This window comes from Rutilus rutilus (genome assembly GCF_951802725.1).
Source record: "Rutilus rutilus genome assembly, chromosome: 4".
Lineage (NCBI taxonomy): Eukaryota > Metazoa > Chordata > Actinopteri > Cypriniformes > Leuciscidae > Rutilus > Rutilus rutilus.
In genome coordinates this window covers 5,276,176-5,303,083 of record NC_140212.1, presented here as the reverse complement: position 1 = coordinate 5,303,083, position 26,908 = coordinate 5,276,176, and the positions used below count along the sequence as shown (strand labels likewise).

General features: G+C 40.7%; 1 protein-coding gene across 11 annotated transcripts in view; it reads left to right on the top strand.

Moving 5' to 3' along the window:
- Positions 1–25,380, top strand: part of wnk1b (WNK lysine deficient protein kinase 1b) — a 79,361-nt gene extending 53,981 nt beyond the window's left edge. Inside the window, exons 10-32 of one of the 11 annotated variants that reach the window (XM_084408303.1) lie at positions 12–1,307; positions 2,897–2,980; positions 3,180–3,215; positions 4,116–4,247; positions 5,878–5,945; positions 6,053–6,209; positions 6,304–6,420; positions 6,585–6,692; positions 7,199–7,247; positions 7,346–7,489; positions 7,745–8,763; positions 9,198–9,278; positions 10,500–10,586; positions 11,137–11,173; positions 11,273–11,343; positions 11,734–12,230; positions 12,333–12,535; positions 14,226–14,426; positions 16,623–16,715; positions 18,135–18,176; positions 20,352–20,403; positions 21,075–21,280; positions 21,373–25,380. In XM_084408303.1, the coding sequence (XP_084264429.1) occupies positions 12–1,307; positions 2,897–2,980; positions 3,180–3,215; positions 4,116–4,247; positions 5,878–5,945; positions 6,053–6,209; positions 6,304–6,420; positions 6,585–6,692; positions 7,199–7,247; positions 7,346–7,489; positions 7,745–8,763; positions 9,198–9,278; positions 10,500–10,586; positions 11,137–11,173; positions 11,273–11,343; positions 11,734–12,230; positions 12,333–12,535; positions 14,226–14,426; positions 16,623–16,715; positions 18,135–18,176; positions 20,352–20,403; positions 21,075–21,280; positions 21,373–21,401 (4,809 nt within the window). In that variant the 3' untranslated portion in view covers positions 21,402–25,380. The other 10 variants (XM_084408304.1, XM_084408298.1, XM_084408295.1 and 7 more) reach the window with 10 other exon arrangements.
- Positions 25,381–26,908: the final 1,528 nt, after the last annotated feature.

Genomic DNA, 26,908 nt, shown 5'->3' with positions numbered 1-26,908 from the left:
TGTCACTGCAGCCACAATCAGTGAGTCAGCCGTACGGTGGAGGAGGCTCAGGTCTGGTCGAGCCCCCGCTCTTTTTCCCCACCATCCCGGAACGGCCCGTCTCATTCTCCCCTCCGCCATCTTGCACGCCTAAAGCTTTCAATGTGCAGCGGCGCAAGAGCACCTCCATCCTAGAGGCCCACACTCGTCACTTCCAGCCCGCCTTCCACCGTAGCTACGGCAGCAGCCTGCACCCGTTCTCTGGCGTGGAGGCCCTTGGTGTTGGCGTCGAACCCGCCCTGTTCATGATGCCCGGGATAGCAGCTCAAAGATTGGCTGAGCCACTCCACCTACAGCCCCCAGCGGAGTCGCTATATGGATATAAGGATATGAGGGCTGAGCAAGAGGAAACTGTACGCAGACTCAGCCTCAACCAGGCTGCATTAATGGACCATCTTGAAGCCATGGCCTACGGTGGCTACCCTATGACTGCACATCAGATAAGCCAGATCAGCTTCCATCAGCAAATGCAAGCTGCTGCTGCCGCCAGCTTGGCCTATGAGACTCAATCACAACCTGGGACAGCTTACCTACACCCTCATGTCCAAAGCCACATGCGCTTAACCCACAGCCCCATCCCGCAACTACCTACCATGAGTGTGTCTAGCTCCGCCTCTGCGCCCCAGCAAACCACACCTGCAGATCCAGGCTATCAGCCCCACTCGTTTCCCCATTCCGCACCACCCGTGCTGGCTCATGCATCCGAGCCGAGCACCGCCTTTGAATTCCACATGCACAACCTACAGGCTGACCCAGCCATGCTGGCATCCAGACTCTACCGAGCCCGTAGGGGCTCCATGGACCTTAACCTGGAGGAAGCGGCTGGAAACCCAGGCTTGTGCAGTCGACTGCAGCCCGTCACTGAAGAACTGTACAGCTATGTGAGCCCGGAGCTGCCCCTTCCTCCAGGCAGCCTGCTTCTCCATGGACCTAAAGAGCTCAGTCCTGAGCCTTCAAGCGACTCCATGACCTCCTCCGATGCTGGGGAGTTCCACTCGCCTCCGCCTCATCAATTGTACCAACCTCAAGACTGTTCTGCAGCTCAATCCATCCCACAAACTTCTTACTACAAAACAGATGGGGGGAGCAATGTCAGCGACGGACACCCACCCAGTCAACCGATGTTTCTATTTGTTCCACCCTCTGAATCGTCCACTGTTCCATCTTCACACATCAGTGCTCTGCACAGTACCTGGGCTCGTCAACCATCTCTTCCACTGGACATCACTTTCCACGAGCCTGCCTTGTCCCATCAGGGAGCTACCTTGGTACCTAGAAATACTTGTTCTCGTCCACCTTTCCCAAGCCCTCCCTGTCTTATCTCTCAGTTACCTGATTTATTTTTTTGTCCCGTGGTTGTGGTTTTAACCCTCTCCAGCCATAATTTAGGGCTCAAAAAGGTTCGCAAGGTGCATTGAGCAAAAAATGCATAAACCTGCTTTTTAAATCCCCTTGTGCTAAGACATTTATGTATCTTCCATTAGACAGTGTGATTTGTTTTATTTTCATTTATTTTCATTTTAGATGCCCGTTGTAAGTATTATTTTGTGTGTATGTTCATATAATGGTGTATATGATACTTGTGTGTTTGTACAGATATCATGTAAAACTACATATCTGTACATGACATACGAATCTGAAATTTAGTTTGCCTCATTCAAATTAATTTATTGATAAAGACCAACATAAAATAGTGGAAATATCAGTTTTTTAAAGGATTGGAAGAGACTTCACTTGTAAATAGAGGCTTGAATGCAGGATTTGTATGACCAAACACACAGACACATACAACACAAACAGGGGGTTTAGACAGGTTTGCTTGTCTCTTTAAGGTACCTGTAATCTTGCTTTTAATGTTTCTTACAAAAAAAAAATCATGTTTTTTTTTTTTTGGTTGTATTTTACCTTAACAGCTGCTTTTTAGATATTCTGCTATATTATAGTTGGCTGGAAATGGTTAAAACAGTTGCCTTTGATTTTCTCTTTTGTCTTTGTCGAGGAAACGGCTCGTGATACAGCCTCAGTAAAGAACCACCTGCACATGAACCCCAACATTTGTTGGCTACTTTTAGGACATTTAACTTCAAAAGCTGAGAAGTCATCTTTTAACCCTTAGAAGGCTGGCATTATCAATGTCATCCTGCAGTCCCATTCTCCTGCCCCTATTTTATACACCTTTCCTGCCTCACTTTATCTTTTATACCACTGTTATTTCCATCCTCTTATCTGCCAAGGCTTCTTATTTCCCACTGCTCTCTAAGCCTCTTGCTAATAATGAATACATTCTTCAGTGTAATGCCAAGGTAAGGTGATCTATGTCTGGAGCAACTATACTTGTCTGTACCTCGTAGAAGAGAAATTGAAGGACAAGTATACTTGTAGCTTTCTAAGGGTTGCTTCTGTTGAAACTCTCCGTGTGGAGGGGAAAGTGGTCAAATCAAGCAGTGTTAGTGGTCAGGTCTATTTTATCAGACGCTTCCTTGGTTATACAAACAACTCCATATGCTTCCCTGAGCATTTTTTTTTTTTATAACATTCACCCAAGTTACAGAATCATGTAGTCACATGCATGAAGCCTACTCACTCCCCGGCTAACACCTGATGTTTGTTTGTTGTTTAATCGTGAGATGTGAGAGGCATACACAAAAAGTGAATAGTGACCTGAGTGCATTGCTCAGAGTGTTCACATTTTGTGTATGAATGGTAAGTATTTGAAAGTAATTGTTTGTTTTTATTGTTGCCACCAACATGTTTTGACTTTGTCTTGTTTTGTTTTTTTCACCTCTCCACCACTGCCATATCTCTTTCTCTCTCACTTTCTCGCCTGCCTCCATATTCCTCTTCATATTCGTAACAGGTGCAGGTCCCCATCTCTCAGTCTACAAGTGCCATGTCCATGGTTTCCTGCAGCGCCCCAACAGCCGCCTCTGCTTCTCAACAGGTAAGATCAATGTGTCTGACCAATCAGAACCACCTTTCCCCCCTTTCATTAGCATAAATGGAGCTTCAATATTGGCCAAGAGACCTTTTTGAGTTTTATTTTTGTTGGTTTGAATCTCTCTGGATTCTCTCCTGCGTGTGAAAGCTGTGGACATCAGAGGTGGCTTTCTCTTATGCTGTGTTGTATTTGTTTCTTATAGTATGGAGTTTACTACGTCCAAGCACTCCCTTCGCAGGTAGAGAAAAACCCCATTCCTCTCTTTCCCTCTCTTTCTCTCTCTGCTTCTTTTACTTTTTCTCTCTCCCTCTTTCTCACATTTACTGACCTTTCTTTTTGAACTCTTTGCCTTGCCCTATTTAGTTTTGTCATTTCATTATTGCATAATGAGGTATTTAAAATAAAATGTAGTTCAGTAAGGCTTTGAAAGGAAGCTTGTCGATGTGAGTATTATCACATCTTGAAGACCCAGATCAAGATCAGTTAGTGTAGTCATTTAATTTAAATTAAGATTTAGTGTTTGTATGTTGAGTTGGTCTCCAAAGGTAAGTTTTTCAACGTTTTTTTTTATTTATTAATATATAGAAATGTTCTAGTTTTAGCAATATGAACAGCATCTATTGATGATTACCACAGACCATAGTTTTGTCCTTTAGTTTGTGAAGACAAAAATCAAATTTGCAGTAATGCACTTGTTTACAATGAAAGTCTATGGGGCAAGACATTCCGGAGGGTTTTTGTAAGTGCTTATTTTAGTGTTGGAAATGATGTTCTAGACGGCTGAACACTTTGTTATGTGTTACTCTCGTGTGTAATGCCTTGCTCCATTGACTTGCATGTCAAGTGCATTGCTGTGAATGAAAATGTAAATGTTTTGTTCGTTTTTACAAGCTAAAGGATGAGTCAAAATTATTTTCTGTCTAGGGCATGCTGTCTATAGACTTAATTTTTCAACCTAGTACTTTTCCTTTAAGCCACATGATGAGCTGGTGGGATGAGTTGGTTGAGACCAGACTGCATGTGATCCTAAAATGTACTCATTTTCCAAGACTTGGTGTTTCCAAAGAAATATGCCTCCGAGCCTAATATCAAGAGGTGAAGTAAATGCTTCATGTGAGAATGCTTATTCTCTTTTTAGGCTGCTGTTCCGCAACAGGCCTCTCTGGTGCTGACATCCCAACAGGGTGTCTCGCTACCCCAACAGCCTCCCAGCAGTGTAGTTCAGAGCAGCTCTCAGACGCAGGTCCAGCCCGGCCCCCAGCCCACACAGGTACACTCAAATGTGTTAAGAGCAAATCAAGATGGAAGCCAACATAAAAAAAAAATTAAAAAAAATCTTTATTCAATTTTATATGACATGAGAAAATAGTGAAGTTAAAACATTTCTACTGGAACAATTTCTAAAACGTTTATTCTTTCAAAATGTATTATTTTACATTACTACTGAAACATTATTATATTTAATGTATAATATGTATTATTATATTTTTATATATATATATATATATATATATATATATTTCTGCTCTCTGGAACATTACAAATCACATTTGTAGAGAAGTAAATTAGGTTGTGTATGCATTCATGTTGACTTTAAATATGGTAAATTACTGCGCAGAAGTTTTTCTTCTTTCTGTCTTACTTTCCCTCTTTTTATGTGTTGAAACACTGTGGCTGTCTCTTACTGAAGTGCCTCAGCTCTGCTTGCTTGTTTGATTGATTGATGTTTTCTGGCATGTTTCTGCCTGTTTGTTGCATGGTTGTCAGTTGCGTGGTAGTGAGACGAGTCCCCCTCTTCGGTTCCCAGTGTTTAGTGCAGATCAATTGTTTTCCCTTTAGCTGGAAGTGCAGATACACTGTAGTGGCACAAAAAAAGTTGTTTACTTGTGGTTGATCTACTTCAGTCGCAAATAAGTAAATTGGGTTATATATATTTGATGTGGTGTTGGATTTGGATTTTGTTTTGAGTGTGTTGTTGACAGTGACAGCGTTTATAGGCACTAAGAGAGGAGCCACTCCTAACTTAATCTAATAACCGTTTGGCACTAAAAGTATACTTTGTTTTTCATGTGTGTTTAGCTTGCGGTTGTTGTGATCCTTCGTTCACCCTGTGGCATGTCTATGTCATGTGGTCTGATCTTGTGATTGTTTTCCTGCGGTTTATTAAGACATCGCCCCTCTCACACGTAAACTGGCCTTGCCGTCTCCATCTTCACCGGTCGGTGCTTGCAGACGTATTTCCCTCGTTCTCCATATTCCCCTCGTTCTCCATATTCCCAACCACTGATCTGACCCAGCTACCCCTCTCCTACCTCCCCTCAGCTTTGCAGTGCGGCTCTCTGCTTGCCAACTATAGCAGTTGCCCCGTTTCCGCAGCAACCAGTGCCTGAAGCGCTGATGTGCCCGGCAGCCGTGTCTGCGCCAGCCATGTCCCCGTCAGTGCTGCTGCCCCATCTACCCCAATTGGTACCGCCTCTAGTGACACCTGTGCCAACCATCCATGTGGCCACAGTCCCCTCCCCAACCGAACATCCATGTTTGCCAGCCAACTCCCCAGTGCAGGTACCTGGATCGGACCGACCTGGCCCCAAACGCATCAGTGCAGGCAGTTTTTGCTTGCTTTATAGGAAAAGCTTTTGTGTTGACATTTCATACTTCTTATCTCTGTCTGTCTGTGAAGCATAGCTGCTAAACTGTCTTCACACAGCGTCCTTTCTTTTCTTGGCTGTGAAATAAGACCTATTTTTTTAGAGAAAACAATAAAAAACATTCAGGCTTTGCCTGAAGCAGGTGTGCTTTTTATTTAGACATGCATTTTGTTATTTCGTCTTTTATGATTTGATTGTTTGTTTGTCTCTTTATGTTATAATTCCTTTTGTTTTTGCTGTTTGCTGTTCCAGACATCTCATAGCGTCTCTCAGACTTTGACAACCGAGCTGTCACAACTCCAAACTCCTGCTGTGGAGAGGTAAGAATTACTACTTAGCAGTGGAAAACGCAGTACAATAGATCTAGAATACATTGGGCTGTATTACTGAAGTCATTGTGTGTTTTAATTTCTTTTTTCCCCCTTAGCTGTCATTCTGATGTGGCATCTGGGCTCAGTGATGGCAATGAAGGCGTGACGGGTGGCAGGCATGAGGGTCGTTCTGCCAAACGTCACCAGCGTAGATCAGTTCGCAGCCGTTCACGCCATGAAAAGACCTCTAAGCCCAAGCTCAATGTGCTTAATGTACGTCCAATGCATTGACGTTTTTCTTTTATTGTTCCTTTATTGGTTTTGATGGTGGTAGAAAAACTAAAGACATCTCTCATGTTTGTTTCAGATCTCCAGCATGGGCGATAGAGTTGCAGAGTGTCAATTAGAAACGCACAACAGGAAAATGGTGACTTTCAAGTTTGATCTCGATGGCGATAACCCAGAGGAAATTGCACAGATAATGGTAACTTGAAACACCATCCCTGCATGCTTTTATTACTGATACAGATATGCTAATTAAATTATTTCTTTTGATCTTGATCTATGTGACAAAAAGCTGGTGTTGCCAAAATACACTTTGTACTGCCCAAAACTCATTAATAAGAGGTATTATTTCCTTCATGTTAGGTACAAAGTGAGTTCATTCTAGAGACCGAGCGCGAGTCCTTCATTGATCAGATCCGAGAGGTCATAGAAACAGCCGATGAGAAAGGTGTGGAGAGAGAGCGCAGCCAGGTACGTCCTTCTAAAAAGCTTCACAGCCTATAGTTTTACACCCAGTATTTCCATGCCTAGCAGTGAATAAAATTGCCATTTGCAGAAAGTATAGGAAAGCTTGCATGGAAGACCATGTATACAAATTGGGTATTAAAAAAAAACGATTTTTTATAATTTTTCATCAAAATATTAGTGAAATCAGAATATGATCAACAAAATGGTTAGATTATTACAGTTGATGTGCTTTTTTATTGTATATTTATTTTGTACAAGGCAAATTTTGGGGTGATTTTTGTTATTTTCTAGCATGAAATTAAACATTTATGTGTTTAAAAATAGCTACTTTTCATGTATATCATATGTCCGTTTTATGTTAGATAATATTTAATATCTGTCATATGTAATAGATAAAAAAATGTATTGCTATTTAAACAGAGCAATAGGACATCACTTTGTACTCTATCTGTGTAAAGTTGAAAACATTTTTTTGAAATTGTAACATCACAGTTAATAATATCTTACAGATGGTCAGTGATCACGAGCAGCATATGCCCACCACATCAGTGCCACAAGGTAGAGCTGACTCATGTCTCAGCATTTAAAGCGAGTTGATGTCCCCTGTTAATGATGTGTCAGTACTGAGGTCTTCTCTCCTCCACTTTTTCTCCCAGGCGTGGCGCCTAGTTCAGCCGCCCAGGTGGTGCACTCCGCAGGCCGCAGGTTTATCGTCAGTCCAGTGCCTGAATCCAGACTGAAGGATCAGTTCTTTAGTGCACCCCCACCCACAATCCCTCTTCGGGAAGAACCTTTATCCTGTGAGTTTAATATGTAAAATATACAGGTTAAATTGTGTCATAAAAAGGCATAATATCCATTAGATGTATCTTGTTTTTTAGATTAGCAGTTTTTATTGATTCTTATAAAAATACTGAATAATAAATTTGTGCAGTGTAGAATCCCTTTTTGATTGTCTCTTACTATAATGTCTGCTCTCATACCCAATACAAATAGCCTAGACAAATTATATAACCGCATACTCATTTTTGTCTTGAATTTCTATTCCTTATCAGCTGTGTCAGTTGCAGTGCCTGTCTTGGGGCTTTCTGTGTCTGCGTCTGCAGTCAGTCTGCAGCAGGCATTCTCTGAGATGCGTCAAGGCCGGTTCGACCCGGGTCCCAGCACCGCGCCACCAATGCTCCATGTCTCCATGCCCCCTCTGGTTCCTGCCGCAACACCCTTGCCCTCTAGCACCGCCCCGATTGTCCCTCCCCCAGTGTCTTCTGAAACGACCGCTTCACCATCTCTACCCTCTGTCTCCATAAACCCTCCGGGGGCATCGTCTCCTCCTCCTGCCCTTCCCACCTCTGCCGTCGCTTCCCCTCCATCCCATTCACAAATCCCCCTGCCTCAAAGTCAGGTTGTACCTGCCATCATCAGTGTTATTTCCACCCCTTCCTCTCTGCCAATGCCACCTGTTCCTGCCGCCGCATCATTCCCCCAGACCTCAGTCTCTATGCCTGTACCTGCTAGTACTGCTGCCCCACTCACTCACCCTGTGGCTCCTATGGGATGTGGCAGTGGCGAACAGCCATCCATCCCCTCCACTTCAGCTCAGCTCACTTCAGCCGCCATCCAGACGCCGCAGCTCGCACCATCCACCATCCCCGACACTGTTACTCCCATCTCTGGAGCTCTGACACCCGTGCACAGCCAGCCTCAGACCTCCACCGTGGCCAATCAGAGTCACACACAAAGTGTGGAATGTGACAGTGACCCGCAGGGTAAAGGCGTCGATGACATCCAGGCTCTGGATAAGAAGCTGCGGTCACTCTTCATGGACCTGGGCTCTGGTCTGCCCTCTGCCCAGTCTGATGTCACAGCTGACCCCTTGGCGGCCCCAAGTGTCCCTGGCACCTCCTCTCCAACTGCCTGCTCCACTCCAAGTGGCACCCCTCTCCCTCCCTCTAGTTTACCCCTCAACTCCTCCGGTCAGCCCACGGGCTCTCCAATGACCTCCATGGGCAATGGCTCCACCCCAGTCGGCTACAGTCAGACGACTCCATCCAAAGCGCCGCTATCAAGACTACCGGTGAGTGACCGGTTGATTAACAGTCATGAAAATAATGTCACAATGCAACTAAGCTCAAGTTTGACATCATGGTACATGGTTAAAACACTTTTCTTGTTTTTAACATCACATTTAACCTCTTTCTCTCAACCCTCTAACTACTGTATAGAAAAAACTGGATGATTTTGTAGTGTTTTTAAACCCAATTTCTGCATGGCTGTTGGGTTTCATGACTGACAAAATGCATGACATAGTAATCCTACATGAATGCTTTATAACTCAACTGACACTCTTCTGTAATATTACAACCAAGCTCTAGTCATATTTTGTGTACAGCTTTGAATAATTCCCAAGCATAACACACAGTCTTAGGCTGCTTGTGGCGGTTCATCGGCACCTCTGCCAGCTTTCGTTCTTTACAGTGCTTTAGTTTCTCTTCCGTCTTCATTCATTAGGTGTTGCCTGTCGGCCCAGATCAGGCTGGCACGCCGCCCACAGAGCACCTACCACCCTTCCCAGGACCTTGTTTAACTCAGGTGCCCTTTTCTTCTTTCTCTTTCTGTCTCACTCTGTTTTTATATAGTTTCATTCCTGTAAAACACGCAGAGCATGAGTGAAGATTTTAATCACATAAGAATCAAACCACTGCATGGCATAGCTTTCCTTTGAGGCCTGTTAGGAGCATGACCTGTGACGCTCATTAACTCTGACTTGCTGCTCTTTCTCTTTTCCTCTGCCGTAGACGGGTGGAGAACGGGAAAGATGTGGTTTTAAGAAAACAGCATCAGACATGAAACATTTTCAGTGTGTTTTTGTCTAATGTTCTGGTTTTATTGGGACTGTAATAAAAACAGCAAACTCATTTGTTAATAATAATTATTTTATGAAAGGTAAAGGGAATATAAAGGTCCCCTTGTAAGATTTGAAAGAAAAAACTGTTTTACAATATCAGTCATTGTAGTTTGATTGAGTAGATTACATTTGTTTTAAACTTTTTTTTTTTATTGTCTCTTTAATTATTTTTCCATATTTTTACGTTTGCATGTTAATTTTGCCCTTTGTTTTGTTTTTAACTTGTCCTCTACCCAGATTTTCTGACTCCCCCTTTTTTAATACTTTTTTTGAGGATTTCAAGTAATCAAAAGTGGCTTTAATCAAACAACTACATTTTTATCATGTAATTTTGATCTTCAGCATGTTGTGGATGAATTTCGATTTCAGACAATTCTCGATTAATCAAAGTAATGTTATATAACGTATATTTTCCTCACTCCAAATTGAACCCTGCTTGCATTCAAGTCAAACACAAAGAAAGTCCTTCCCTTCTGCTTAAGGCGATTCATACTAAATCTAAGAGACTTTTTCTAATCCTGTGAATTTGATGCGATATTTTTCATCCATCACTTTTGAATGGAAAACTTGCTGTGATGGCACTCAGCCGCGAGCCAACCTGAACAAAACATTTCAGGAACCGCAGAGCGTGGGCCAATTAAAGGATTTACTCTCTATTTCATGTGGAACATGAAAGGAAGCCTCAGCTTGGATTAAAAGCATTCAGTTCTTCCAGGCAGTGGTCATCTGACCCTTTACTTACTGTAAGAGATTGTCTCATGCAGAAATTAATTAGATACACAGTTCCCCTGCTGTATTTGTGTGCACTTGCCATGAGTAATAAGTGTTTGTACGAGCCCGCGTGCGTGTATATTTCTTGGGGCTAACTAAGTGAACCTGACTAATTGCTGAAATGGATTATTTAGTCCCAGCAGCCCCTGGAGGATCTAGATGCCCAGCTGAGACGGGCACTGAGTCCAGAGACCGTCCCAATCAGCAATGTCACGCACCAGGTACATGCACACCAACAGGGGACTGGCCGAAAAACACCAGCACACTTGTATTAAGTGTCGGATCTGTCTGATTTCATTTATTGCAGTTAAACTTTGGCACGGAACTTTCCATACACCAATAACAGATAAAAGAAGTGGTTTTTAAAATCCCATACAGTAATAAACCAGAGAATTACCTCCTCAAATCTTAAGTGTAACAGAGAAAGCATGCAACTTTTTGCTTCAAGAGGTATAATTGATATAAATAATTTAAAATGACCCTTTTTAATTACCCTTTTTACTATATATATATATTCTTTACCATTGTAAAGAAATATTAAATAGTGTACATGTATATAAATATCTTTCTAACTATATATAAATATATATATATATATATATATTTATATATAGTTAGAAATATATTTATATACATGTACACTATTTAATATTTCTTTACAATGGTCATTTAAATGATTCCTTTTTAAATACATTTTGAATAATTAAATAATTTATATTGTGCTTTATTTACATGTCTGTATTCTGATTCACATCTTTTTCTTACCTGTAGTCATCTTTTACTGGGATGCCATCTGGAGGACAGCCAGGTATGTGCTGAGGTTTTACTTTACTTTTACCTGTTCTTTAAATGGACAACAGCTAGCAAAAAGCTTCAACTCTGCTTATTAATGATGATACCATTTCAGTTCCGTTTTCTCTGGATGATGAGCAAGCAGCTGCACCTACAGTAGGAGGATACAAACTGGGACGATTCCAGGTACTTTGCATTCGCAATGTGATGACAGGAATGGGATGTTCATAGTCAAGTCAAGTCACCTTTCTTTATATAGCGCTTTATACAAGACAGGTTTCAAAACAGCTTTACAGTGAAAACTGATGCAATGATGCAAAGAGTTCATTTCAGCTGCACAGCGGCTCTAAAAGAAAATAGTGCCATTGTTCAGCGTTAATTCAGTTACATTGTAAAGATCATTAATTATTAAATTAGTTCATCTCATCTATAAAGCAGTTCTGCAGAAAAACAGTGATGTCATCGTCCAGCTCAGTTCATTTCTCATCCAATAGTGTCAGTGCATAATATCTTATGGTATAAATAGTGTTTGTCATGGTGTTTGTGTATGACACTCTTGTTCTCTCTCTCGTTCAGGTGTCAGTGGCTCCTGATGAGAACGCCTCGCAAGCTCACACAGGCTCCTTTGATTCATCCTCCACGTCGTCTTCCTCCACCACCACCTCCTCTTCATCATCATCCTCCCCTCTCTCTAGCCCTGAAAACACACTGCACCGTACCTCCTCTCCCCTCAGAGACACGAGAGCAGATGTTGTCGACGGCCTCCCTGCTCTTCCCAGCCAGATGGCAACCCACCCTCAGCCCACCACTATTGGCCGTTTCCAGGTTACCACCAAAACGGACACGAAGGTGGGGCGTTTCTCAGTGAGCAGCGCACAGGACGAGGCTACAACAGCTAGCTTACAACCCCCAGAACCCCAGCCAGCACCTCAAGCCCATCCAGCCGTGGGCAACGGTCCAGCCCAGAGTCCCGGGAGCCTCAACAACTCTGTCAGCTCCTACTTCAGCAGCGACAATGACTCGGAGTTTGAAGATGATGATTTTAAGAGAGAAGTCAACAAGCTGAGGGAGAAGTATGTTTGTTTTTTGATTTAGACATTGTAACAGGAACTGGGATGGTGTAACCTAGGCGAAAGATATGCAGTGTAATTGTGCTTTCCATGTTTTTCTCCCAGGCACATGATAGAGAGTCAGGCCCTGTACACTCGGCAGAAGGCCGAGATTGATTCCCTTTTTGCCCGATTGGGCAAAGTTCCACCCGCCATGGTCAACCCACCCGTGGTGAACCCAGCTGGCCGTAGACGACGTCCCACCAAGAGCAAAAGCAGCAAATCCAGCCGCGGTAGCTCCCAGGGCAGCAAGAGTCCTGTACAGCCAGGTATTCACTTGTTCCATTTTGCCTTTTTGTGCAGATCAATTGACAATGTTTTTTGGGAATACAAAATATCGTTAAGATCGTTCTTATCTTTTTTAGTAAAAAGACAATCCCTAAAGAGAGAATTTAAATTCCATCAAATAAATTTATTTAAAAACATTGTAAATAACCTGTTAACCCTTAAACAGGCAAGAGTGGAAAATTATCAGCAATCATTTCATTATATCATCTGGACTTAAGTCAAACATATACAAAGGAATTTTAGAAATATTTGATATAAATTTTGGATTTTATGAGTTGTATCTCCCAGGATACGTTGCCCTATTAGGGTATAAAAAAGCCATCAATATTTCGGTAACACTTTATTTTACAGTGTCGTTGTTACATATGTTACATGTACTTACCATAGTAATAACAGTAAATGAAGCATAATAACATGCAACTAACCCTCAACCAAATCCTAATCCTACCCTACCCTACCCTAAGTACATGTAGTTGCTTAATATTACTCAGTACTCAATAATTACACTGTAACAATGACACCTTAAAATAAAGTGTAACCAATATTTCTATGATTTATTCACTGCAAAAAATTAATAAATAATAATATGCAAACTATACTGCATGTATGACAAGTCTAAGTGTCCTAATATTGAAGCATACACATTTCTTGTATTTTTTTCACTGCTAAACCGTCTCGTCTTCAACCTCAGGGGTGGGAAACTCTAGCCCTTGAGGTCCACTGCCCTCAGGGTTAAGCGCCATCCCTAATCAATCGTATAATGCAATATAGATACAACATATCATTTTCTAAGTATTCCTGTATAGTAGACTTTGGTTAGGTTTTTCAGGTATGTTTGATCAGGGTTGGAGCTAAACTCTGCAGGACAGAAGCCCTCCAGGAGCAGGGTTGGACATCCCTGTGTATGAGCTGTGTAAAAAAACCTGCAATAAAATATCTAGTTAAAAAATGCAAAGATGTAGTATGATTATTAATATTTGCACAATTTTTTAACTCAAAATACATAGATTGAGAAGAGGGACTGTGTACGGGGGGGCGCAGAGGCCAGGAGGGCATATAAGGATCTTCCCTAAGGGCCCCAGCCCTGGAACGAGATTTCTACTGAACCAAGTCATGTGACCCACATACTCCAAACAGACTCAACCATGATAATGATAACAGAATTGGATGAAAATTTCTTTCTCATGCCTCCTACAAGAGATTAAAGACTTTGTATCCGGTGGTGCATGTTGCCTGTTTAAGGGTTAAAGTTAGGATAGTCTCCAATAGGGCTTTTCACACTTGAAATAGTTAATCCTGGGTCCCCGGGTAAACAGAATTCTGGGTTATCTTGCTTCACATTTCACACTGCTGATAATTTACCCAGGGTTACCAATTAATCCTGGTTATTCATACACTGACATTTCACACTGTACGCTCTTAAACCCTGGGCTAACGTTCATATTTGCACATTTATGGTGTCAGCGTCATTAATTGGGCGTACGCAGCACACAATCTGTTCACATAAAGATTCTAGTGTTCTTCTTCTTAGAACTTTTAACAACATTTCTGAACTTCTTTCTTCAGAAAATCTTTGTGAATCTGGTTCCAGCAACTTCAAATCTGTGTTTGCGTCTTGTGTCCTGGCTCTGATCAGCACTTCTATATGTTTTTGTGTGTGTGGTCTTACAGCAACCAGCACTTTATCAGCGCAGAGTGCTCCCTCCGTGTACCCTCCCCAGCAGGCCTTCCTGGGCCCTGGGGGGATGATAGATGGGGGGAGTAGCCCTCTGCTCCAATCCTTCAAGCCCTCCCCCTCTAATGAGAACCTGTGCTCCGCGTACACCAGTGACGCCACGCTCTCTGCGCCCAGTCTGTGTGTCACCTCGCAAGGTAAAAATAAAGAAACACATCACAGCCCCTCTGCTTTTTTTTTTAACACCAACTAAAATGATAAAGTGACATTATGGGTTGGCAATAAACAGAAAAAAAATCATTCTCAGTTTTCGTCGATAACAATAGTCCACTATGCACGTTTTATGCAAATCGCAATATAAAACTTTTAAACCATAATTTAAGTATTGCAATGAAATAAATGTATAATTTATTGTAATTGCAATAAAATATATTTATAAAAGTTTTTTTTTTTTTACATGTAATTTAAATATATATATAAAAAAAAAAAATTCAAACAGGTCAGGTTTCTCTGTTTTTAGTAAAAAATGTTAAGCATTTGCTTGATTTTGAAACAAGGGACAGCTGTTGGTGCTTTGCCCTCTTCCTTGCAAATTTATCCCCAAAATATGGTGTATATATAACTAATTTTAACTCTTATATCACTAAAAACCATAATCAGGGTTGTGTTTTTTTTCTCCCCGTTTTATACGGATTTCCGTCTTTTCCACCCTGAAAAGTGACACACGTGAGTTGCGTAAATCCGAGAGAAAAAAATGGTTTTGTGGTGGTGGTCATGGGGGTTAGGTGGGGGTGTGCTGGTTACTGTATGATGATTGAAATCGTGAAATGGCCTTAATGACTAAATAAACTTCAAAATGTCACGTTTTCTAATACATTTATTCCATGCACGGATTGCTCCTGACAGCGCTGCATGAGCTTGCGCCGCCATCTGTGGGACACCGTTATCATGTTAGCCAGGGTTCAAAGTGGCAAATGCGAGTAAAAATAGGTGTTGAAATGGTGTTACTTGCCAGTTAAAATGATATGGCTAAGTGTGATCATCAAATCGCAATGGTTGTGATGCAATTATATAAATAGCCTATAAAATCTGACACACTGCATGTTTCAGAGGACTGTAACAGCACTGTGTTTTCAGTTTCGATTCACAGTTAAAGGGATAGTTCACCCAAAAATGTAAATTCTGTCATCGTTTACTCACCCTCAAGTTTTTCCAAACCTGTATAAATGTCCTAGTAGGGGGAAAACATACTATGGTAGTCATTGGGGCCCGAGATATGCTTGATTTACAAACATTCTTCAAAATATCTTCCTTTGTGTTCAGCAGAACAAAGACATTTATACAGGTTTGGAACAATTTAAGGGTGAGTAAACGATGACAGAAATTAAAAAATGTTGGGGTGAACTATCTCTTTAATGCTACTCTGCAAGTGCTGTGTTTGAGTTGCTTATAAGTTGTATTTAGGAACGCAACATTCGCCATGAAAATCTTCTGTTGTCAACAAAGAGAAGCGATAAGGTCTTTCCGCCAAAATAAAAGATTAATGGTGTAATGTTTGAAAACAAAGACCTTAAGACAGCCATAAATGTTAGTTATTTTACTGTTGTTCAGTAAAATAAAATGGTAATAATGATAATTATTTACATTGTTATTATTATTAATAATAATAATAACAATTCTATTAATACTTTTACTATAAACATATATCGTATTATAATAAAATATATTATTATCATGGTTATTAAATGCTAAAAATTTGATAAATGTATTTTTTTACATTTGAGGGTCAGGTTTCCTTCTTTTTAGTCTTTAGCTGATCACATGTCTGCAGAGTATACTCTGTTGGCTTTGTCACTTTGGATGTTTTAGTAACACATAGCAACTGTGGCCTACTTCCTGTGAGTCTTCCAAATTTGAGGAGAAAACGTATTAAAAGCGGTCATTAAAATTGTGTTATTTTTCCCTCTAACGTTCTTGTGACTTTTGTGGTGTTTCGTATATCGGCCCTATTTCTGGCGGTTCAGGTTTAATCAAGTCTTAATGTAGAAATCTTTGCTTTGCCCATCTGAGAAAGCGCACGCTTTGATTTGGATGAAGCTGCAGGGCTGATGCTTGTGCCTCCAGGGGGTGCTTCTCCTCCCCTGCTCCTCCACCCAGGGCCACTCCTCCCCTTCTTCACCTCCTTCACTCTCTCTATCTGTCAGGAATTCATGGCTTACTGACCTCTGTTACCATTCTCACTGTGTATTTGTGTACGTTTCCTTTCTCTCTCTCTCTCTCTTCTATCTGCTCCATCTCTTTCTCTCTCTATCTATCTCTCTCTCTCTCTCTCTCTCACTGTCTCTTGCTCTTTTCCATCTCTCTCTTTCTCTTTCCCTCTTTTTGTACCACAGGCTGTGTAAAGTTCAGCTGTGGGTCGGAGAGAGTGACCTTCAAACCAGGTGGCAGGAGGACGCGTTTTCTGAGTACGCCCTGCTTGGCTCTTTGTGTGTAACGCTTTTTCTTTTGTCTCTTTCCTACAATGTCATGTGATTTAGTTCTTGATTCTGCCAAGCCTTCTGATTGGCTGATCATCTCAGACATTGTGTCATGAATCTTAAAAAGAACTTATATTCATCACTAAACAGTTATTATCGTTCATATCCAATAATGCACTAGTGTAATCTATATGGTCCAATAATTATTTCTAATTTAATTATTTCTTATCGTTTACGATGGACACTTTGTCATTTGTATTATTAGTTTTAATATTTTCCATTGCATTTATGCTCAAGTTTGATTTAACATAATAACAAAATTGCTAAAGATAAATTAATTACTAATCATTTAAAAGATTAATAACATGCTGCATTTGACAGTTTCCCGAAGCTTGTATGTTAGCAGTTCTCAAGTAGCTTAAACAATGTATTGTGAATTTGGATTTGCCCATCACTTTCACTACAAGATCACGGAAGAATGTGTAAAAGGAAAAGTGTAAAAATTGTTTATTGTAAGAAGTGTTATTTTAGTATAATTTATGTACTATTAAAGTACTTTTTAATATTTTTTAGTTTTAATTTTTAGCCTTTTTTTATTTTTATATATATATTTCTGTTAAGCTTTATTTTTTTTTTTTTTTTTTTTTTTCAGTTTTAGATTTAGTAATTGTACTACAACTTAAACTTATCTAATATTTATATTTTCATTTATTTCAACTTTACTTGTTACTGAAAATTATTGATTTGTAATAGTTTTAGTTAACATTAACACTGATTATTACAGTAGTTCATGATAACTTGCTGTAACACAAATACAAATTGAACCTTACTGTAACGTGTTAGCCATATAGTGTGATCAAATAATGATGACACGTCAATGTATCTGCTGCTGAAACATGGCTCTTCCTTTTCTGACAAATGCAGTGTGAACCGGCAACGTACTATTCTCATTTCCTCGAATAATTACAGCCACTTTCAAAATTAAGGCTCAAGGTAATCTAGGCAAGTCTCCACATCTATTTTACAATCTGCTGAATTGTCCCTTAGTCTTGTTTTGTTTTAAGTTTTTTTTTTTTTATTAAAAGAAAAAAAAACATATTTCCCGTCCCTCAGCTCAGGTACTTTCACACATCATCTCATCTCAGCACAGTCTTCCTTTGCAATCTTGTCTTCTATTAGCAGCTCTCACAACAATGTTGGATACACCTGATCACTGGCTTTGACCACAGACCCAGTAGTCACAACCACATGAGAACCTTCCTCCACTCACCCCCACCTTCACTGTTATTGGAAATACAGTATGAATGTAACAGCCATCAGGTGTTAGACTAGCATGTTCTGTAATACACTCCCATAATGCACTGTGTTGGACGTGGAGTTACTGCAACACTGATTCTCTCCAATCTCACCGTTCTCTCCATGCTTCAGGGAAGATGGTGAAAAAAGTGTGCCCCTGCAACCAACTCTGTAGTAATTATCTCTCTATTTTACATCCTCCCACTCCCTCCCTCCTTCTCTTTCCTGTCATCACCCCTCACTTCATGTCCTGTGGCCTGTTGAAAGCTAGTTTCCTTGCTTCAGCTCTCAGGCTGACTTGAGCATTTCTCTCCTGTGATGACCCATTCATGTCCAAGTGTGGCATGTCACGTGTTTTCACTCTCAAATTAAACTCAAACATTACCCTTAACAAACACCTTCCCCTAAATTTGGTTTCCACATGAAAACGAGATCGGGATTCTCCCACCGGAAATTGTTTAGCGAACATGCATGCAAATGTTTTTTTCAAACCGGTGGCACTCGCCATGCGACGACGCCACACTCCGCATCAGACTAATGCACTCTAAATGGACCCGTCTGAGCACTCATCCCATTATCCACAAGCCAATTTGAAGCCCCAGACTCCCTTATGCACTCTTCTTTATCCCCTTAAGACTCATCCCGCTTACTACGCATCGACCTCATCCTGTTTGGATGGAGCTTCTCTTCTCACCCATTACAAGGGTATAATGAGGCCCTGGCTGATTTTCCCCCTCATTGTGCACAAGGCTTAATCACTGTCCAATGCACACGCTACCGTATTAAGGGTGTACAGCTCACATTTTTGCACGTATAAAGGTAGGTTTTCACAACCAGGAATCCAAGATCCTCCCATATTCATATTATTTAACAAAGTGAATGGAAGTCATCCAGTAAGTGCTGAAGTCACGCTGTGTGGAGCCTCCACCTCTCCCTCACTCCTCTTCCAGCAAGTGGTGCTGGTGCTTGGCCAGTGGTCTAGTTTTATGAATGTTCTAACATCCACAAATATATTATGATTAAAAGAAGCCTTATATTCGCACAGGCTGCATTTGTCTGATCAAAAATACAGTAATATTGTGAAATGTTATTACAATTTATTTTTTATATATTTTAAAAAGCTATTTATTCCTGCTTCAGTGTCACATGAGCTTTCAGAAATCATTCTAACATGCTGATTTGATGCTCAAAAAAACATTTCCTATTTTAAATGTTGAAAACAGTTGTGCTGCTAATATTTTTTGTGGAAACAGTAATACATTATTTCAAGATTCTTTGATGAATAGAAAGTTTGAACAGCACTGGTTTGAAATAAAAATATTTTGTAACATTATAAGTATCTTTACTGTCACATTTGATCAAGTTTTTGCATCCTTGTTGAATACAAGTAATAATTTCTTTAATAAAAACATACTGACCCCAAACTATATATACAGTATTTAGTTTTAAGGGCCAATATAAACCATTTTTCCTTCAATGGAAATGCATGGAACAGGCCCAAATCGGGTACTGGCTTTGGCACCAGCACCAGCATGGTGAAAAAGGAGTAGCTATCTTTCTAAGCATGGCTTGCTGTACACTACATCACCCAGAATACCTTTTGGTGCTTTAGTCTTGGCGCAATGTCGTCTTTCTGTTGCTGCTTTCTGGAGGGGCTGTGTTTACCATCCTAACAGGTCTTATCTATGTCGCCGGATGGCTGCCTGGATATTTGGCAAGACATTTGTGCCCAATGTAATTTACTGTGCAAGATTTGATTTTGAAAAATGTGTTTTTCCATTTTTGATTTACAGTATGTTCTTAAATGTTCCTTGACAGACATGTATAGATAAACGGACCAATCACCTAATACCAATGCATGAGTAAAGACTGTCATCTCTTAGTCATGACAGTGATGTGTCTTATGAAGAAGCTGAGGCATTTCCACTCATTTTTCATTTTGCTTCGCATTAGCTGCTCAGAAATTAGCTTCTTTTTTTATTATTATTATTATAATTATTATGTACCACATAATCCTCATTGCTATGGTTTGTTCTTCAGAAAGAGGCTTTTTTTACTCATACTTCTCACAAATATTAATGTGCTGACAAGATTTTGACCATTTTTGTATTAGTTTAGCTAATGGTACTAATCAACTATCTCATTAAGTCTCTAAATAGTAAGTGTTGAACATTTCCATGGTGAATCCATTTCCATTTCACCACCCTTTTGCTCCCTCTTGTGTTGCAATAAAAACAACCATGGCAAGCATGATGATAAAGCCCAGGCAGATGCGGAGCACTGTTTTCTGTGCTCCGATGGAAAGCCAGAGATGGTGTTTTAATGTTGTCATCGTGACCTGTTTTGCAGGCTGGAGTCAGAGAGATAAAAGTGTCACTTTAGCCTCAGAGCGGACGCCCAGGTGCTCGATAGGGCCTCACTGCCATGACTTTTGTTTTTGTATACACATGACATTATATGTACAGTTGTACTCTTAAATTTACATACCCTTTGTATAATATGTGATATGTTTCGCATTTATTTAAATTGGAAGAGATAAATATAATGAAAAAAAAAGATTGTCCTGAACAACCTGATATTTTACCAAACAGGTATTCTGGTTTTAATGAACTCCACAGATCGTGTAAAACCTGATGATCATGCTTTCCAGCATGATTAGAGATGATCCAAAGAGCATCTTGTGCTTCATTGGATTAAAAAAAAAAGCATTTCACAATGAGTTCTCATGATCAAAATCACAAAAGTGTAACTTTATTTTTTTCACTTTGTTTTTTTCCAGGTTTAACTTGAATGCAAGATTTTAAATCACAGCTCATACTTTTGATTCTCAAATCTGTTATTTGAACATTAAAAACAAAAAAAAAATCATCTCTCTTATTTTTAGATCAAACATTTTGCTGATTATATAAGGTGTATGTAAACTAATGAGAGGAAATGTATATGAAAATATACATGTACACATTGATATAGTCTGTGGGCTTCAGATTGTATCAGATATTTCAGTGTGACATCCGTTGGAGAGACTTCCTCTTTACGACAGTCTTTTCTCTTCCTCTTTTCCTCTCCGCTCAGGGACGAGCAGCACCAACACGGTGGTGGGAACTGGTCAGAATCAAAACCAACCGCCCGTCTCTCAGTCCCAGAGCTGCAAGGGCATGTTCACAGACGAGCTGCACAAATTGGTGGACAACTGGGCCAGGGATGCTATGAACCTGTCGCAGGGCAAGAGAGGCTCCAAGCACCAACAACAAGTGGCGCCTCAGGGTCACAACTACGACGTAAGACTTTATCCTTGAGAAACTCAGACCTCACAGTTGAATTTGAAGTTATAATTGATTTATTGCTCTCTTTTTATTCCTCCTCTTCTCAGATGGTCCCTCCTGCCAACATGGGCCGTAAGTACTCGGCTCCGGGCCAGCTGTGCCCAAGCATCGCTTCAACTTTGAGTGGCCACTCGCCCTTGCCCAACACTCCCGCTACCTCTCTGGGGACCCGGAAGGGCTCCTTGTGTCCCACGCCACAGTACGGCTACCCCTCCGCTCCTTACAGCGCCCAGTGGGCTGGCTCTGCCACGCACACCCAGGCCGGTCTGCTGGCCACCTCACAACCCCTGGGCCAATATCCCCAGGTGCCCGCTCCTTTACAGACCTTCCACATCAGCACTTTGCAGAAGTCAGTCAGCCACCCGGGTGGACCCAACCTGAAGACCACGTAGGGCAGGGCCTAGCCGCGCCTGGCATAAATAACTCTCGAGTTGGGGGTGGGGGCAGTCAGAAGCGAAGGGGGCGGACTGAAAGTGGACTTAAGCAAGTATTTGATTGCATTGCAGAGATTCTGTCATAAGAGTTTCCTTTGGCTGATTGAGAAGGATAGACGCCAGAATCATCCTGCATGCTCACGGATACGCCACAGGGATGATGCACAACGACCCAAGGGATAAGAGAAGACGAAAATAAAACAATGGACACTTTGAATACGATGTTACGTGGCCAAAGAAGGTGTGACCATTTTTATTATTAAGGTGTGTGCATCCTTCACCACCCAGCCCCCAAACATTTGTTAAGGGGCTTGACTTGTGTTTAGAGGTTTGCTGACCTAAGATGAAATGAATGCCACCTCCACCCATCCCAGAATCCATCTATCTGTATGTCCTCTTGATAAATTCATACATCAAGCATATCACCAAACAGAGGTTGGTTGGGTGTTGGTGTGCGAACCTAGTGTCCTTGTTCCCCTCTTGCCCTAAACCCTCTGCTGCAATGCCATGGAATAATGCAATAATTACAATGGTAGAAAAAAAGCCCATTTTAAAACACAGGAAAGTGGCCTTCATTAGATAAAAATACAAAAAAAACAATGTACAGATATCCTTTGTTTTTAAATTGGGTTATTAGGGTTTTGATTCCATTTGCTTGGTTGGTTGGTTGTTGTATTTTTCCCTATGCCCTTCAAGCCGGCCTTGTGTAGCAGAATGTTAGGGACTTATTTTTTTGTCACATGTTCAGAGGCCTTTCATCTGCCCCCCAAGGTTTGTACTACCAAGCTCCTACAGCTCCCAGCATGCTTTGCAGCACATTCACACGCTTACAATCCTCTTACGGTTTTCTCATTGGGCCACACCACAAGGTGACGTGTAATATAGTGGATACAATCAGTTGGATTGGGGTTTGGATACGAAACTAGGGGTTGCGGGACCGTGAAATCACACATGTCCTGCCATGGAGGCCCGTGAAGCTTTAAATCTATGACTAATGTAACAGCTTTTTCTAATCATGGCAGCATTAGGGGCCTCTTGCGATAGTTTGATCGAGACATTCAAATAAGAAGTCGTGTTCTGTATGGACCTGTATTTACTCATCAGTTTTTGATGTTAAAACACTGTGATTATTATAAATGTTGTTGGACAACATTAGCTAAAAAGAAAAGTAGACAAAAAAACATGAAATTTTGGAGGGTTTTGGATATTAGCATTCATGAGATGTAAGGCTAGCTATTTCATTTTTCACATCTGTATTGGAGACACTTTAACCCTTTTCCCCTTTCTACTTTCTTTATATTATTAGATAAATGTGAATGTAAAATGGATTCAATTAATGTACTTGAAGAAACAAATCTTTCCCTTTTTCCCTATGCCCAGTGAGCTTTCTGAAGATTCTAGTGCCTTGCGTTATTTTTTTTTATTTTATTTTATTTATTTTTTTTGCTTCAGGGTTTGATTATATAAGGCAGCGGAGAGTCTCAAGCATTGCGCTTGATTGGAGTGCTGGTCTTTGGACTTCACAGAGGGTGAATATTAATATATTGCGGAAACGAGGTGTCGTTTTGAATTGGCCATACGTCTGAACCCATTTGATGGCACAGTCCTAGCCTTTAGGCAGAGTTGCAAAAAGCTTCTTATATAAAGTGTACAAATACATGATCCAGCCATTATATCACATTCAAAGGCTGTGAAAGTACTTGAGGATTGAGTTTTTTAGAGACTTTGATCGGCCTAAGTATGCAAAGCGTAAGTGTGCCTATCATCAGTGCACCCTTCCTAGCATAACCACGGTGTCTTTATTTTCCAGACGGATTCTTAAACGGCATGAGCAGCTCTTGTGAAGGTGAGGCATCGGCTCAGATAGAAACGCAGGATGAGGGAAGTTAGTAGGCATGGGACAGTATGTTGTAAGTATTTCAGAACCTCCAATAGCTTAGATGTTTTTGCAGCGCTGCTTAATTGGTTTTGACACCATCCAGTGTCAAACCCTCTCCGGTGAGCGTAGACAGGCACATTTAACTCATTAAGCAACAGATGTGACAGCAAGTGTAACTTCACGAGCGATAAAAGGACCAGAAAGGTGAGAAAAGACAGTTAGCAACCCTCACCGACACAAGAGTGCAATTCTCTGCCAAAGCAGCACTGTTGAAGAGTAATACTCGCTGATTTCTCATCAAACCTCTTCTTTTTAACTCACACTGCCCATATAAGTTCTCACGTCACTGTACTCATGGCAACGGCCTTCGGTTTTATGGCAGATCAGTAGCTTCTTTAAGGGGATCTCTCTCTCTCTCTCTCTCTCTCTCTCTCTCTCTCTATCTCTCTCTCTCTTTGTAGCAGTCGGTCAAATCACTCTTGTAAATGCTTTGGTTTATTCTAAATACTATTAACTGCATTAGACCTGCAACGTCAGATTACTTTTTAGTTTCACGTTTTGCACATTCGACTGTGCAGATGAAAAGAGAACAGTCCTGATTCACCAGAAACAAGAGCATTTTATTTAGGGTACAAAGCATAGCGGAGATGCTCTCATCACCTGAACTACTGAAAGGACTTAGATTACAGCTGGTTACATTCTGCTTAGTGTGCTTTCTGTGAAACGTGTGGCACAGGAACGTCACTTTAGGTCAACTGTACAGTGTAGATTCTCAACTGGCTCTCTGTATTTAAAATACGATTGTTTTACCTTTTGCTTTGTACACAACGCTTTACCTGTAGACGGCTCGTTTTTTACCCACTTTATGTCGTTCGGTTCGTTCAAACTGTGAACACATCAAAAGGTCTTTAACAAAGAGGTCCCACCCGCTCAGTGTTCAGACTAATGAAATCTGTAATACTACCTTCTGAGTGCCATGTCCCTGTCCCAGATACAAGTGTTAATTTGCTCTCGCTGTAAGAAACAGGTCGTCCTGTTCGACTGTAGAGGGCGCTAATGTAACTGCAGTGCAGGACCTTCAACATTTAAATGAGATTCACCTCTGACCTCTGATGTAAATGATAACAGCACCTTGAAAAATACAAAAACCTCTTTTTTTCTTTATCCTTCACTTTACTTTGAAAGAAATTGTGTTTGTAGCATGCTGATGTGCGAATGAGCCATTCAGTATCGATACACATTGTGATTATAACCATTTTTTATTTTATTTTTGCATGATACTTCAGTTACACAGAAAAAATGCACACAAACTCACTCAAAAAGGATCTTATTGAATGAAACCCTCCTTTGTAGTCGCTCTCCTGTGGAAAGAAATACAACAGAACAATGTTTACTTAATGCTACTGACCTGTCATTAAGTTATTTTGTTTTTTACTGCAATCTGATCCGCTTGTTTTGCTGTCTTTTGAGTCTCTGGATTTTCTTCTGGTGACTTTCATTAAGTGTTTTTTTTTTTTTTTCTCCGTATGATATTTAACATTGTACAAAATGTTAAAAAAAAAAAATTCCTTAAAATGAAAACCAAACAAAAACAAGTAGGGAATCATCTGCAATGTTTAACTGTCTGTTTTGCACTAAGTATAGGATGTTCAAGCTTCATATAAAACTGCGCTTTGCGCTCCAATAAAACAGCATTTGTTACCTTATTTGTAAACTTAATAAAAGTCATTTAAATAAATCAAGTTTGCTTCTGCTTATCAATTCATACTGGATCCTGGATTAGTTATGCAGTTTAGAGCATTAAAGCTGATGACTTTTGATACAGAAGTGCATTTACTTTCAGTTACTTTATTATATCTCTCATGAGATACTAAATACTGCAATCTGTATTATCTGTGATCCATTTCAGAGTGTTATTTGTGCCCACCTTTAATATGTCATGAATGTCCAATAATTATTTGTTCATTCTAGCAAATCTGCATCTGATGTACAAAGAGAATGGTGAGGTTTTTTTTGGATAAAATAGTGTATTGATACTTTATACAACACTGCACCCTACCATTTCAGGACATATTGAGTGTTATTTGCATATATATGATAAAGATGTGAATGACACCATGTGTGCACATGCACTCTGTGCCTCGTCCTTCCAGATGTGTACATGCAGTACATTTCTTTTCCTTGAGATAAGACCCTCCTCTTCATATTGGTAAAACATTGGATTCTGAGTCGGACCCGCAATCAATGAATTGAGGCAATTGCAGTTCCATATCCTTTTGCTATGTACTTTTAATTGTTACAAACAACCATGGCCATGTAAATATACAAAACTTCTTCACTGCTTATTCATATTTAAAAGGCTTTTGTCTGCCAAATTAAATGTGGCCCAACCACATATATACAGTATATATATATTCAACTGTGACAGACGGAATCTAAAACAAAAATCCATAAAATCACATTGTATGATTTTTAAATAATTAATTTGCATTTTATTGCATGACATAAGTATTTGATCACCTACCAACCAGTAAGAATTCCGGCTCTCACAGACCTGTTAGTTTTTCTTTAAGAAGCCCTCCTGTTCTCCACTCATTACCTGTATTAACTGCACCTGTTTGAACTCGTTACCTGTATAAAAGACACCTGTCCACACACTCAATCAAACCGACTCCAACCTCTCCACAATGGCCAAGACCAGAGAGCTGTAAGGACATCAGGGATAAAATTGTAGACCTGCACAAGGCTGGGATGAGCTACAGGACAATAGGCAAGCAGCTTGGTGAGAAGGCAACAACTGTTGCCGCAATTATTCGAAAATGGAAGAAGTTCAAGATGACGGTCAATCTCCCTCGGTCTGCGGCACCGTGTAAGATCTCACCTCGTGGGGCATCAATGATCATGAGGAAGGTGAGGGATCAGCCCAGAACTACACGGCAGGACCTGGTCAATGACCTGAAGAGAGCTGGGACCACAGTCTCAAAGAAAACCATTAGTAACACACTACGCCGTAATGAATTAAAATCCTGCAGCCCATGCAAGGTCCCCCTGCTCAAGCCAGCGCATGTCCAGGCCCATTTGAAGTTTGCCAATGACCATCTGGATGATCCAGAGGAGGAATGGGAGAAGGTCATGTGGTCTGATGAGACAAAAATAGAGCTTTTTGGTCTAAACTCCACTCGCTGTGTTTGGAGGAAGAAGAAGGATGAGTACAACCCCAAGAACACCATCCCAACCGTGAAGTATGGAGGTGGAAACATCATTCTTTGG